Genomic DNA, 14,885 nt, shown 5'->3' on the forward strand with positions numbered 1-14,885 from the left:
CTGCAAAATGGGGACAACATTCTTCCTCAGCCAGCCTCTATGAGGCCAAAATCTGTCAATGGTTTTGAGAGTGTCCTGCTCTTACCTCCCTCCCTGCTAGAGGGCATCTTGGTGGCCAGAGGTGAGCTTTGGGAAAATTGAGCCATCAGGAGCCAAGACCAGGACCGTCAGCACCACCTGTTTGTTTATCTGTGGAGAGGGAGGCCTCAGCACCGAGGGCCAAGCAAATATTTGTGGTTATGGATTAACCTGAGTTCCGGGGTATCATGGCGGCAGGAGGGCGAACTTGCAGTTCTCTGCGACCCACCCCTGTAAGTCCCCCTCGAGGCAGTACTGTGAGGGAGTATGAAGGGAAGGTGCAGAAGGGAGAGGGGACAGTTGAGCTGTGTGAGGGTGGAATCCTTGAGCAAGGGTCCAGGGAAATGTGGGCATGGCTTGGCGTCCTCCAGGCCCAAGTGCCGTAGTCCAAAGAGGCCCTCTCACCACTTGCCTTGCTTTTTCCAGACTGTGAGTCAAGTGGAAGTCTGCTGAGGGGTTCCCTGGGCCCAGGACCATCCCCAGAGGCAACCAGGACCCTACATTATCTCCACTCTGTCCCCACCTCTAAGGATGGGACATTTCATTTAATGAAACTTTTGATCAGCTGTGAAGGAAATGGGGTCAGTCTAGGGTGCGTGGATGGGGCAGGCAGGCTTGCCCACTTGGTCTTGGAAGAAGTGGAAGGCTCTTGATTTTCTTGTCCTGTGGTGTTGTGGGGCACCAGTGGTTTGGGGCAGAAGTGGTTTTAGGCCTGGAGTCATACAGGCCCTGTGCTGAGTCTTAGCTCCTAAATGTGAACTTTTCATAAGCTACTTAGACTCCTAAGCCTCATGAAACAGGGATGACAACATTAACCACCTCTTGGGCAGTTGTAAGCCTTAACTGAGGGAATAACAGATAATGTTTACTAAGATTTTTGTTATGTGCAAACCCTGTTTTGTTTTTGTTTATGGTCCTGGGAATCGAAACCAGGACCTTACATATGCTAAGCAAGTATTCTACCATTGAGCTATACCCACAGCCACCCACCCACAAATTGTTCTAAGAGCTTTATGTGTATGTACTAACATTTAATCCTTTCAATAGCCCCTTCAGAGAGAAACATAGTTATCCTACCATTTTACAAACAAGGCATGGAGTTGTTAAGCATCTCCCCCAACACTGCCTTCTAGTAAGTGTTGAGGTTTGCACCAGACCATCTGCATCATGGCCTGTCCTGAATTGTGTGCAAATTGTTTGAAGAACACCCATGTCCAATCAGTGTTAGCTGCTATTCTTAGCTCAGCTATCAAACCAGCAAAGCCCTACCTCTCAGTCATCACCAAAAAATGAAGGAAAAGAGGGCACAAATGAATATTCTAGTGCATCTCATCTCCATGCGAGGCATTTCTGAGTGGAATCCCCTTTGACTATCAAAAGAAACCCTGCATGCTTTCTGCTTTCTCAGGCAGGTGGTATAACCTTAGCCCCACAAAGAGGAGACTGAGGGGACAGGTGGCTGTCTAGTGAACAAAGATCCTCACCCCAGGTTCTTCCCTGACAATGGGTACATAGGGATGTCTCTTTCATTCACGTCTCTTCCTGGGAAGGGGATGGAATTGGGGGGTGATGGCAGGCAGACCGACATTGATGTGGGGCTGCCAGGAACTTAGAAGTCTATCTCAGACAGGTGTCAATAACTCCAGAATGTGGCAGCTTGCAAGCCTCTTGCTGTTCGTGGCCACCTGGGGAATTTCCGGCTCATCAACCCTTCCTGGTAAGGCTACCTCCACCCCTACCACAAGACCCTCAAAGCCTCGACATGCCCTCACTGCCACCTGTCCTGGCCTCACATCATCCTCCACCTCCTCTGATCTTGGATGCGGTGAAAGCAGGCAGGATTGGAATGAACTGGCCTATAGGCCAAGGCAGGCCAGCTTTCAGAACACAAACCAGGAGCTGTGAGGGCACACACGGGTGATGACAGCGACAGGGTGGAGTGGGTGGGTGTCCACAGACTCCCTGGGCCTTCCCACTCCACCGACTCACATCCTCAACTGTGAAGGGCTCAGACCCAGGCCTCCACCCACACTATCCCATAAACTTCTTCTAAAATGCGTTTCTGAAGCCTCAATGCCCTGCCCCAGCCCTCTCCCTGATCTCCACAGAAGAGAACATGATTCTCTGGGGCAACTGCAGGACAAATGCTTTGCCCATAGAGCCACACCAAGCTGGTTCTTACACTTGTGCCTTTTCTTGAGTTGCTTATCTTCCTGAGATGCCCCTTCCCACTCCCCCAAACCCACTCCCCACTTGTGAAACCCACTCCCCACTTGTGATCTACTCCATCTGAGCTCAGGTACCTCTTCCTCTGGGATGCCTTTCACTCCAGCCCCTCTTATTCACTCCCCTAAATTGATCCCTCCCTCCTAGCTCTTCTCCTACCCAAGACAGGCAGAGCTCAGGAGACACTTAATGACATGCATTGGATGACAGATCTTTGTCCTTCTGGAGTCCCTGCCCAAGGGGAAGAGATGAGAAATACTTGATGGAGTAAGAAAAGGAGGATGAGTGACCAGAAGGGATTGCACAATGTGTAGCGGGAGAATGAGACCGACTGAACTTTGCAATCTAAACAGCAGCGGCATGTGGCATTTGAAATTGAATATTTATTTTTGTGACACGCATGGTATTGTTTTACATGCTTATTTCATCCCATATTTTATATGAGCAAAATGAGGTTCGAGAGAGAAAGACATCGTTTTAAGGTTACCCAGAGGTCAGGTTGGGATTTAAAGGAGGTCCATCTCTAAGCATACGCTTGCTCTAAACGGTCAAAGCTCCTGTCACCCAACAGTCATCTGCTTCATGTGGAGGGACAGAGCAGAGGAGCAAGGAGCAGCATCATTATTGGGAATTAGGATAAGCCCTAAGGGGGCCTGAGACAGGGCTTTTCCAGGTTCTTTCTCCAGTTGGGCTTCCTCAGATCCCTTCCTGACCTGCAGCCCCTCTCAGTCCCCTCCATCACAGTGAGTTTGCCTTCCCGCAAACCAGACTCAGTGTTCTCCAGCAGTGAGCGCGCCCACCAGGTGCTGCGCATCCGCAAACGCGCCAACACTTTTCTGGAGGAGCTCCGGCCAGGCAGCCTGGAGCGGGAGTGCACAGAGGAGATCTGCGACTTCGAAGAAGCCAAGGAGATTTTCCAAAATGTGGATGACACAGTAAGGCCACCTGGCTGGGTCCAGAGGATGAGGTGCACGGGTGGGCTGAGTTTGGGAGGAGTAGGTGGGGACCAATCCCTGAGGGCTTCTTGGGAACGTAGGGAGGCCATGGGCACCAGCCCCTACTCCCAGCTTGTTGAGGGTGGCTGTGTGGACAATAGCCCTATGGGCTTGTCCTTGTGATTTGTTTCTTGTGGCTACAGGAAACAGAATTCTGCTATGAGCTCCAGAAAGAAAAGTTTAGGGCAGCTCTAGGCTGGGATTCCCACCCAAACCCTCTGTAGGAAGTTCAGTCCACCTTCCAGGGGTCATTGGCTATCTTTGCCTCCTCCCTTTCTTCCTTCCTCCCTCCCTCCCTCCTTTCTCTCTCTCTCTCCCCACCCCCTCCTCACTTCTGCCTCTCCCCACCTCCTCTTCTCTGTGACTAAAAGGCTACCATCCTGTTTCCACCCTTGCGTCTGCTGGCCAGGGTTTGTGTGTCTACTCATACTCACTCTGCCTCAGTTCACATTCTCAGGGAAGAAATTCTGATTGCTCAGGGAAGCTGAGGTGGGGTCTGGGTCCTTTCTAGTCTGAGGATCAAAGCCAATACCACCAGCAGCAGCTGGGACCTAGTTAGAAGCACAGACTCTAGGCTGCCCCAGACTTTCTGAACCAGCATTCTGGGTCTCACCAACTCTTGAGAACAGTGGCTTAGGGAAAGACTGGATGTGTAAGGGATCCCCCCAAACCAGGGAGGGAGTGAAGGGGCTAGGAGGAGGCAGGGGAGTCTGCTAGGGGATTTAGGTCCCTCTCACTGCAGAAGTTACTATGATATAGATTGTCCAGAGAGCTGGGTTCCAGCTGCATGGGGAGGAGTGTTGTTCATGGGCTGGGAAGGCCCAGTGCAAGAGGAGGAGAGGAGCAAGGAACACTAGCTGCAGGCAGCAGGTGACCCTCAGGCGTTGACCCTTATTTGTCTGGAAGCCCTCCCTTCCCCAGCCTGCTCACAGCTGCTCTGGGCTACAAGGGAGGAAGAGGTGCCTTGCTCCTACTGCACACGGGCTGGCCCCTGAAGTTGCCCCCTCTCTCCACAGCTAGCCTTCTGGTCCAAGTACTTTGGTGAGTGAGATCTAAACTCCGGGCTGGGCTGCACAGGTCTGCTCCTCTGGGTCTCTGGGCCTCAGGAGGTCGGGAAGGGAACTGACGGTAGTTATGACCTCCACCTTTCATCATGTCACGTGCGACAGACGGTGATCAGTGCGAAGGAGCGCCCTTGGAGCACCAATGCACCAGCCCGTGCTGTGAACACGGCACGTGCATCGATGGCATCGGTGGCTTCAGCTGCGATTGCAACAGGGGCTGGGAGGGCAGCTTCTGCCAGAACGGTAAGCGGGGCGCCGGGGTGGGGCCGGGCGGGTGGCTGACCCCTGGCGCACTGCGCCATTGTCGGCTCTCCGCGGTCTCCTGTCTGCCCAGAGGTGCGCTTCTCCAACTGCTCGGTGGACAATGGTGGCTGCACGCACTACTGTCTGGAGGAGCAGGGCGGGCGCCGATGCACCTGCGCGCCGGGCTACAAGCTGGCTGATGACCACCTGCACTGCCAGGCCTCAGGTGAGCCGCCCCGGCCCCGCCCCTCACACTTCTTTCCTTGGGCGCGGGAATCCAGCCGCAAAGGAACGAGCAGCTTTGAATAGGGGGAGTCTTAGGGTGACCATCCACGTGCCCGCCCCAACTTGCGCCCCTTGGCTGGTTCTGCCCACCAGGCTTTCTTGCTTACTTGCTTGCCTTCCTCCAGATGGCCCTGCTCTCCTTGGGGACACCTTCTGGAGCATAAGCCCATAGGCCACCCATCTCCAGAGTCTGAGAAGATCTAGGGGCCAGGTCTCCAGCGTGTCCCTCCATCTATCCTGGATGTGTTTATTTCCTTTGGACACATTTTCAGCCCTGTATCTTATTTCCCTCTGTATCCCTTGATCCTCCAGGAGAGAACAGAATCCTGATTCTGCCTTCCTTTATATTTTCCTTTTTATATGTTTTTGTCTTTATCAAATTTATTATGTACAAAGTTTAAGGAGTCAGGATTTTACCCCTTACAATGAATTTCCCCAGGTTTTCCTTGATGTGGAAAGAATTTCCCCTCCACTTCCTCTTGGACCCTTTTAAAGAGGAAATTTATATTTTCTACCTCTAGGAGCATTTTTAAAAAATATTTCTTTGGGTCTGGGGATATAGCTCAGTTGGTAGAGTGTTTGCCTTGCATGCACAAGACCCTGGGTTCAATCCCCAGCAACACACACACACACACACACACACACACACACACACACACAAATTATTTCTTTGACAATCTCTCTGCCTTGTTCATCTTCTCTTTCTGTATCTCTCTAGTTGTATCATCTCTACTATTTTCCATCTCTTTGATTGTGTGTTCTTTCAAGGGATTTTCTACAACTTTATATTCCAATCCTTCCATTGAAAAACTTTTTTTCTTGCTTTGTATTTTGAAATAATTTGAGAGACACAGTAAGTTGCAAGGCAATGCCTGGTGGCCCTGTGGGTCTGGGGATTCTTCTGTGAGGTCATCAGAAGGTTAGAGTCATTCTCCTTACTGTATGGATCCTTAGGGCTTCCACTTAGGCCAGTTTTGGAGGGGAGGCCTCTGAAGTCTTGCTAAGGAATCTCAGGCTTGGCTTCCAGTGCCTTGGAGCAGGGTGGAACCAAGGAGCTGGCTTTGGGGTACCTGCAGGTGTTGTCCGACTCCCTGTGGTCAAACAGTTCACCATCACAGCAGTAGCAGCAGCGCTGCCTGGAATTCCTAGTCACAGTCTGTTTCTTCAGGTGACTATCTTCTGTAGGAGAGGGAGAGGGGCATCTCGCCATTGAGGAGATGGTCTCTAGTGGTCTCTCTCTCTCTTTTCTTTTTCTTGTGATGCACACTGGCCTTGTGCATGTTTTGCAGGCCAGTGCTCTGCCACTGAGCTACATCCTCAACCTTTTTTATTTTATTTTGAGACAGGGTCTTGCTAAGTTGCTCAGGTTGGCCTCAAACTTGCTGATCCTTCTACTTCATCCTCACAAGTAGCTGGAACCGCAGGGGTGTGCCAACATGCCTGGCTTCTAGTGGTCTCTCCTATTAACTCTCAACATGGCTTCTGTGTGCAAGTTGCACTTGTACCATGTCCCTCAGAGGCACTGAGGTCTCCTGAAGCTCTGGGATACAATCCTTGGCTTCTGGGTGCCCTGTTACTGGCTGAGAGTTTTCTTTCTCCGTCTGCTAAACCAGTCACAATGCTCAGTTTCCGGAGTTCTGCTACTGCTGTCTACGTTGCATTCTGTCATTACATGGTTCTCCGGCTGAAGGTGTCCTCACGCCCTGCAAGTCTAGATCCTCCAATCTAACATTCAAGGCCCTTTAGAAGCATACCCAGGCAGATTATCCAGTCCCTGGTTTTTCATGGAATGCTTTCTTCTCTTAGAAGAGAGGCCTTGGAGTTATGCTCAGGGTTACTTTGGGCTCTCCAAGCATGCCCCCACCTCCTTCTCCCTAAAATTTCTCACCTCTGTTAGGAGCTCGGCAGCATCCTGGCAAGGGACCTTCCTATGTATCTTGGGGATTATCCCCGACAGCACTGGGCTATAATGAACCACAGAGACATTTAACAACCGATGCAAGGACACAGGTAGTGATGCTGCTTGATCTGTCTTGCACTGTTTGTTGACTGACTGACGGACAGATGGATCAGAGGAGATTCACAGCCAATATGGAGTATTATAAGCATCATTTATCCTTTGAAACATACAACATGCCAAACTAGCCTACAGGCAGGAGGAGAATCAAGAAAGGAGGACAGTCTCAGGACTAGTGCCTGGAAGGCCCCTTACCATCTCCCTCTACCTTTAGTGAGGTTCCCATGTGGAAGACTAGGGATGCAAATGGAGAAGAAGCGCAGTTACTTCAAACGTGACACAGACCAAGTCAACAAAGTAGATCCGAGGATTGTCAATGGGTCAATTACCCGACAAGGAGACAGCCCGTGGCAGGTAAGAGGAGAGGAGTGGCTGCTTCTCTCCTTTGTTGGGTCAGGGGTCTCTGAGGTCCTCCTGGGAGTTCCAGCTCAAGATGCAGAATGGGGGAGGGGATTTGCTGTTGCTTGGGGGGACTGCTGATAAGGGTGGGGGTAGGGCTCAGGGAAAGACAGAGGTGACCTGGTGGAAGGGGAATAGCAAGGACAGGGTGGTATGGGTCATGGGCCATAAAGGGGAATATGCAAGAAGAGTTATGGTTGTAGAAAGAGCTGGAAAGATAAAGCTCTGTTGGTGGGAGTTTGTTTAGGCAGAGGCCCTGCTGATAAGAGAGGTACCTTGAGTGGGAGAAGGCTAGGAGGGAGGGCTGGCCTAAGAGCACTTGCTAGTTTCTGTTCTCTATGGAGAGGGAAAACCAACCAGAAATCAGCAAGCAAGGGTACTGGCCTTTGAGAGCTCATGGACTCTGAGAGGCTTAGGATCCTACATACTAGCCACCCAGGGGGAGCAGAGCCAGGAGAGCCATCAGGACAGAGGCTGAGGGAGGCCTGAGGGATGGCCAAGGCATCCTGGGGGCTACAAAGTCTTCCAAAGCCCCCCAAGGTGAAGAGGCTTCTCTCTGTGATGGTGTGGCTGAGGATGACTGCCTGAGCCAGGTCACGGAGACAGCCTGCCACAGGTCAACCCAAACAATGTTAGAAAGAGATAGAGAATGCTAGAAAAGGGCCACAAGTCTACCTATGCCCATGTGACCAGAGAGCCCAGGGAAGCACTTGAGAACTGTGCCAGGGACCCTGTGAGACTTAGAGGCCCTGGACTAGGAGTTGTCAAAGACGACCCTGTGATGTCAACACTCCCCCCCCCCCGCCACTTCCAGGTGATCCTACTGGACTCAAAGAAGAAGCTGGCCTGCGGGGGGGTGCTCATCCACACCTCCTGGGTGCTGACCGCAGCCCACTGCATGGAGAACGCCAGGAAGCTCACTGTCAGGCTTGGTATGATCTGGAGCCAGTCAGGGGGGCTGCCAGAGGCCTCGGTCAGGGGTGGCAGTGGGTAATGGGCAGGCTGTCCAGGTTTGAAAGACCCTGGTCTCAGGATGCTTGAACTCCATAGAAGGTGCTTTGGTAGAAGACCCTTATGTGCCTACACCGTGCCTACTCCTGTGACACCAGGCTAGAAGGGGATTCTCTTGAGTGCCCCTTTTATTTTTTTTCCACTGGGAATTGAACCCAGGGGGTATTCTACCACTGAACTTTATCCCTAGGTCTTTCTTTCTTTCTTTCTTTCTTTCTTTCTTTCTTTCTTTCTTTCTTTCTTTTTCTTTCTTTCTTTCCTTCTTTCCTTCCTTCTTTCTTTCTTTCCTTCCTTCCTTCCTTCCTTCCTTCCTTCTTTCTTTCTTTCTTTCTTTCTTTCTTTCTTTCTTTCTTTCTTTCTTTCTTTCTTTCTTTCTGAGACTGGGTCTCACTAAATTGCCTGAGTCCTCATCAAGTAGCTGAAGCTGGCCTTGAACTTGCAATCCTTCTGCCTCTCAGCCTTCCAAGTCTCTGGGCTGACAGGTGTGCATCACTAACCCTGGATTGAGTGCCCTCTTTAAGTCTGGGCCCACATGTTTGTCAGTGAGAGGGTTTTACACATCCTTTCTCCTCACCCCCACTCACTTGGAGCAGGCTGCGTGGGGGCCTCAGCACACAAGGATGCAGAGACCCACCAGACCTGGCCTCAGAGCTAGGCTTCACACAGACTTCTGGGGATGGAATTGTGCAGCAAGGGACCCTGGCATCTGCCACAGCAGGAGTCTGGTGGGGGGGTTCTCACTCTGACAGTTTCTAGAGGGGGCTCTCATTAGACTCTATGGCAAAAAAAGAATAAAAAGGTGTATTGAGAATGTCCACATTCATGCTTCTTACAATTACCATCGGCACAACTGATGGCCAGTGACCCTTCATGGGGCTTGGTGTGGGATTTCCAGGCCCTCCATCCCAGGAACCACTGAACCTTGCCTGGGAGGATTTGGTCTCTTGCTTGTGGGCCCAATTATTCTTTCCCTGCAGTACCTATATCCTCCTCTTTGGGTCTTGCTGCTCTGTCCCTTGTTTCTCCAGCTCTGGGTGCTCCGTCTTTCCCTTGGTGGCTCTGGTCTGTGTCTGCTGGTTTCCAGGGCCTTGGGCCTTCCTGCTCTCCCTGACTTCCTTGGTCCGCTCTGACAGCATTCTCTGCCCTGCAGGTGAGTATGACCTGCGGCGTAGGGACAAGTGGGAAGTGGACCTGAACATCAGGGACGTCTTCATTCACCCCAACTACAGCCGGAGCACCAGTGACAATGACATCGCCCTGCTCCGCCTGGCTAAGCCCGTCACCCTCTCAAAGACCATTGTGCCCATCTGCCTCCCTGACAGTGGCCTTGCAGAGCGTGAGCTCACTCAGGCCGGCCAAGAGACAGTGGTGACCGGCTGGGGTTATCACAACAGCCGAGAGAAGGAGTCCAAGAGAAACCGCACCTTTGTCCTCACCTTCATCAAGATTCCTGTGGCCCCGCGCAATGAGTGCATGGAGGTCATGAACAACATGATCTCCGAGAACATGCTGTGTGCAGGCATCCTAGGGGATGAGCGGGATGCCTGTGAAGGGGACAGTGGGGGACCCATGGTCGCTCTTTCGCGAGGCACCTGGTTCTTGGTGGGCCTGGTGAGCTGGGGGGAGGGCTGTGGACTCCTGAACAACTATGGTGTCTATACCAAGGTCAGCCGCTACCTAGACTGGATTCACAGCCACATCAGGGACAAGAACAACTCCACTAAGATCCAGGTGCCATAGCACCTCTCTCTTATCTCTGGATCCCAGAGGCCACTCTGCAGTGGAGCTGGGCTATTGAATGGCAATACCTGGGACATTAAAGGGTATGTGACAGCCTGTGCCTCTGTCTGTCCTTTTATTCCTGTTCTGGATCATTCTAGAGGGAAGTAGCATTTATTGAGTACCTACTTTATGTCACACACTTTATGAACAGAATATTATTTAACTCTCAAGCAATTCTGTGGAGTGGGGAGGAACAGGTTCAATTTTGTGGGGTCTGAAACTAATATAATTGGGGGTGTGTTTTTGCTCTCTTTATATAAAAGAATGAAGCTGGGCATGGTGGTACACACCTGTAATCCAAGTAGTTAGGGAGGCTGAGGCAGGAGGATTGCAAGTTCAAAGCCAGCCTCAGCAATTTAGCAAGGCCCTAAGCAACTCAGTGAGACCATGTCTCTAAATAAAAACTTTAAAAAGGCTGGGGATGGGATTTAGTGGTTATATGCCCCTGGCTTCGATCCTCGGTACCAAAAAAAAAGGATGGAAAAATGTGACTAAAAAACTGTTAGAATCTAAAGGTCCTAGAAAGAGCCTCTGCAAGACATGGATCCTAAAGCTTATGTTCGACCAGCTATGGAGGGAGACGAGGTACAGGAAGGTCTGCACGGTGGAGCCAGGATTCATTTTAGGTCTGACTGCAAACCCTAGGAGCTTTTCTCTGTTGTTCTTTGTTCCTCAGGGGCAACTGCTTTAACAGGTGGAGTAGCTAGAGACCCCGGAAGTGTTGTTCAGAATGAGCTCACAGTTTAGTTGAGGAAACTGTTAAGAATAATGTTCCAAGCTGGGTGCATACCTGGAGTCCCAGGTACTAACTACTCAGCAGGCCCAGGTGGGATGATCACTTGAGTCCAAGGGTTTGGGGCTAGCCTGAGCAACATAGCAAAACCCCATCTCAGGAAGGAAGGAAGAGAGGAGAGAGCAAGAAAGAGAGGGAGAGAGGAGGAAAGGAGGGAGGAGGAGGCAGGGTAGGAAGGGAAAAGAAAAGGAAAGGAGAAAGGAAGAAAGAACAATGTTACACAATTGGGAATAGCAGTAATCATTGCTGCCTGCTCCTGTAGACCTCTGGGTCCCCTCTCTGACCCCACCCATGCTCACTGGATAAGGTGCTGAATTGGATGTAGAACACAAGAACCAGGGCACCTGGGTTCCAGGGCACTTGGGAACATCAACTTGCCTTCCAAATGAGGGACAACTGATGAGCGACCTAATGAAGTCTAGCCTCCAAACAGTTCAGCATCTCTGAAGCCAAGTCAGGCCACCTGGAACCCTGTCACTGCCACCTAGTTCTGTGATTGCCTTGGGAGAGCTGTTGTCCCTTCCTCCTTCCCATCCGTTGATAAAAACCAGAACTCTGTGTGTGGCGACTACACAACAGGGACAGGGCAGCCATTAGGACCCTGCTGGCCCATGGCTTGTCTCATTTAGTCCCAGCGTCTGGCAAAACCCTCAAGGAGCCTGTGTTCCACCCCAGCTCACCCCTGCGCCTTGCCCTATTGTCACTCTTCAGAGGTTTCCAGGAGCAGCATGAACAAAAGTGACAAGTGACTTCTGGGGACTGACCGACTGTCCACACTCAGCATGTACGTTTGAAGGGGGATTTAGTTTTTCTGAGCTTCAGTTACCTTATCTGAGAACAATGGGAAAGCAATAGCCTGTATCGCTGATGATCACTTGATTTAATAATTAGATCAAAGAGCATTAATAAAGTGTCTGAGACAGTGTCTGAGCCTTTTAACGCAGTTTCAGGAAAACAGAACATGATTCACAAGTTTCTGGGTGCTAGAGAGATTATACAAAATTTAAAATAAAAATAGTAGTAAACCGCAAAATAAACACAACTGAGCACATCAAAAATCTAACTTTAGGGATGACATGGGCCTGTAGTCCCAGTGACTTTGGACACTGATAAGGAGGATTGCAGGTATGAGGCCAGCCTCAGCAACTTAGACCCTGTCAAAAATAAAATTTTAAGGGGCTGGGGTTGTGGCTCAGTAGTAGAGCGCTCACCTAGCACATGCGAGGCCCTGGGTTCGATCCTCAACACCACATAAAAATAAATAAATAAAATAAAGGTATTGTGTACAACTAAAAAAATAAATAAATAAAATAATTTTTAAAAAAATAAAAAATAGAATTTTAAGAAAGACTGAGGATGTTGAAGAGTAGTAGAGCATGCCCAGGTTCAATCCCCAAAACCCAAACAAACAAAAAATTGACTTTGCCCATGAAGACTACTTCTATATATATATATATATATATATATATTTTTTTTTTTTTTTTCTCAACTGATCATTTCAAAACTTCTTTTCTCAACTGGGCAGTATCCTAAGTGTTGCTTCTTCAGCCCCTGAGACAGGACTGCCCTGTGGATGGGGAGCTCTCCTAGGAAGAGAGGTCAGGGGCTGCCCACCCACTTGCCTCTCCACATCCAGTCTTGGCTGAGCCTAGGGGACCCCCAGTCCTCGCCAGCAGGGCCAGGCCTCACCTGTACCTACCCAGGGGTGCCTGTGAGGGATAAGTCTGAAGCTGGCTAATGATTGACACATTCCAAATATTGACAAAGACCAGGACCTGCAGCTGCCCAATACACGCCCCTCTCTTCCTTCACCTGCTGCCTGGCTCTATGTCACGAGAGACATAGCAGGGACTTTGAGCTGCCACCTCTTCACCCAGACTCCCTGAGTTGGGCATTTGCAGGAGCCTGCTGAGACTCTTTTCCCTTCATCCAAATGGAGAGTCAGCAGTTCCTGCTCTGGCTGCAGTGAGAGGACCTCAGTTGCCAGCGGTCAGGTGCCTGGCACATACCTGTAGTGAGGGTGCTCAGCTTCTCCTGGGCCTCTCCTCAGGCTTGGCCCACCAACTCCTTTCACCCTCACCCACTGTCCACAGTTCATCCTGGTCCTTTTGGCCTCATTAGTTAGTACTTTCCTGTCTGTCCTTCCCATAGCACCTACTCCAGGCTAAGTGGAGGACTTCTCAGGAGGCAGGACCCCCAGTCTCTCACCCCAGGACCCCAGCATAGGGCTTTGCACATTGCTGCCTTCTTCTGGGCAACTGAATTCTTCCGCTGTCACAGGTGACTTTCATTTGTACCCATGTCCCCTTCTCTGATTCATTGTGACCCTTGATCTTGGGCTTTCATGAAGGGATCAAGAAAAAAGAAACGGGGTCAGAGCCTATGCAGGGTCACCTCTAGGCAGCGGACAATGCAAAAGTTTGATCTTGGATACTCACAACTCTAGATAGAGAGGGTCTGAACCCAAATAGTAGGTGAGAAGAGAAGGTTCAGGAAGGCCAGGTGGCAAGTCTTGGGTCCCCATCTGGGAAATGACCACCAAACCCAAGAACTGAACACTCTCTGTTCTGCCAGGTGCCACTCTGATTCCACCAAAATGCAACAGTAATTAGAGATCACTTCTCAGCTGAATCTTGAATTTCTCATGTCCTTTTACTTTTTCAACAAAGAGGCTGAACTTAAACATCTCTGTATAAAGCTTTTCCCATGACGTTTGCTCTTTCCCTGGGCCTTGTCTGACCTGGGTGCTTTTCTGGGCTCAGCTTGGGGCCCAGATGTGGCACTCTATACATACAGGCCATGGATGTGTGCTTTCACCAGCTACTCCCTCTTCTGGGATCAGTGACCTGTCTCCATATTGCTCGCCTCCTATATGATACCTACTCTCACACACATACCACGCCTGCAGAACTGTGCATCTGTTCCCAGAAAACCCTGTAGCTGCTTGCTGTGGGATAATGTCTCCTCCTGGGCTGTGACCTCAACTGTGTGCTCCAAGGATGCAAGCTTTGTCAGGCAAGGGGCAGATGGGACACAATGGGGAAGTCATCTGCTGTCACTCACTGTCTGTGCTGACCTTCTGGAGGACCTGTCCACACCCCAAGGTGGAATCTGACACCAGCATCTTTTATCTCCTGGGCTGGAGGGCAGAGCAGTCCACACTGCAGGGAACTGAAGGACAAGCACACCAGATGTAGAACTTTCAGCCTGACAGGCTGGCTGAGTAGCCAATGGCTACGTGGCACCAAACATCATAAAATGAGCTGGGTGGATTTTGTGATTGAACCTAGGGTCTTGAAATGCTAGGTAAGTGCTCTACCATTGAGCTACACTTCCAATCCTTTTTAAATTTTTTTTTAGTTGTAGTTGGACACACAATACCTTTATTTTACTTATTTATTTTTATGTGGTGCTGAGGATTGAACTCAGTGCCTCCCATGTGCTAGGCAAGTGCTCTACCACTAAGTCACAACCTTAGCCCTTCCTTAACCTTTTTTTGGTTTTATTTTTATTTTGAGACAGGGTCCCACTAAGGTGCCTCCAACTAGGGATCCTTCTGCCTCAGCCTGCAGAATTGCTGGGATTACAGGCGTGTGCCACAAAGTTTGGCTTTTCTTTTTCCTTTTTAAGTAGAACTTGTTTAAGATGGAAATCAACTGTTCTTTAAAAGTTTGTTAAAACTCACACACACAGAATCACAGAAGGCAGAGGCATTTCAGAGGAATAGAATGAATTTTACTACCTTTGCAATGGTATTTTGTATTTGTTCAAGAATGCATCTATTTAATTCAAGTTTTCAAATTTATTGGCTTATGATAAAATAATTCCAGTTCTCCACCCCCTTCACCCTTTCCAGTCTTCAAATTTTTTTTTTCCACTAATGGGGATGAACCCAGGGTGCTCTACCACTGAGCTACATCCCCCATCCTTTTTATTTTTTATTTGAGACAGGGTTATCTAAGTTGTTCAGAATGCCCTCTAACTTGAAATCC

At 50.0% G+C, this 14,885-nt stretch overlaps 1 protein-coding gene across 2 annotated transcripts; it reads left to right on the forward strand.

Moving 5' to 3' along the window:
* The first annotated feature begins 203 nt into the window (after positions 1 to 203).
* Positions 204 to 10,154, forward strand: Proc (protein C, inactivator of coagulation factors Va and VIIIa). Of its 2 annotated transcripts, none has more exons than XM_040294198.2 (9): positions 204 to 311; positions 1,705 to 1,795; positions 3,034 to 3,239; positions 4,316 to 4,340; positions 4,469 to 4,606; positions 4,698 to 4,832; positions 7,123 to 7,262; positions 8,122 to 8,239; positions 9,469 to 10,154. In XM_040294198.2, exons 1-9 carry the CDS (start codon positions 267 to 269, stop codon positions 10,056 to 10,058), a joined length of 1,488 nt encoding a protein of 495 aa, XP_040150132.1. In that variant the 5' UTR covers positions 204 to 266; the 3' UTR covers positions 10,059 to 10,154. The 2 variants fall into 2 exon arrangements, with proteins under 2 accessions (XP_040150132.1, XP_021577956.2); XM_021722281.3 differs by having other exon boundaries at positions 3,073 to 3,239.
* The last annotated feature ends 4,731 nt before the right edge of the window (positions 10,155 to 14,885 follow it).

Source organism: Ictidomys tridecemlineatus, chromosome 7 (assembly GCF_052094955.1).
Source record: "Ictidomys tridecemlineatus isolate mIctTri1 chromosome 7, mIctTri1.hap1, whole genome shotgun sequence".
Taxonomy (NCBI): domain Eukaryota; kingdom Metazoa; phylum Chordata; class Mammalia; order Rodentia; family Sciuridae; genus Ictidomys; species Ictidomys tridecemlineatus.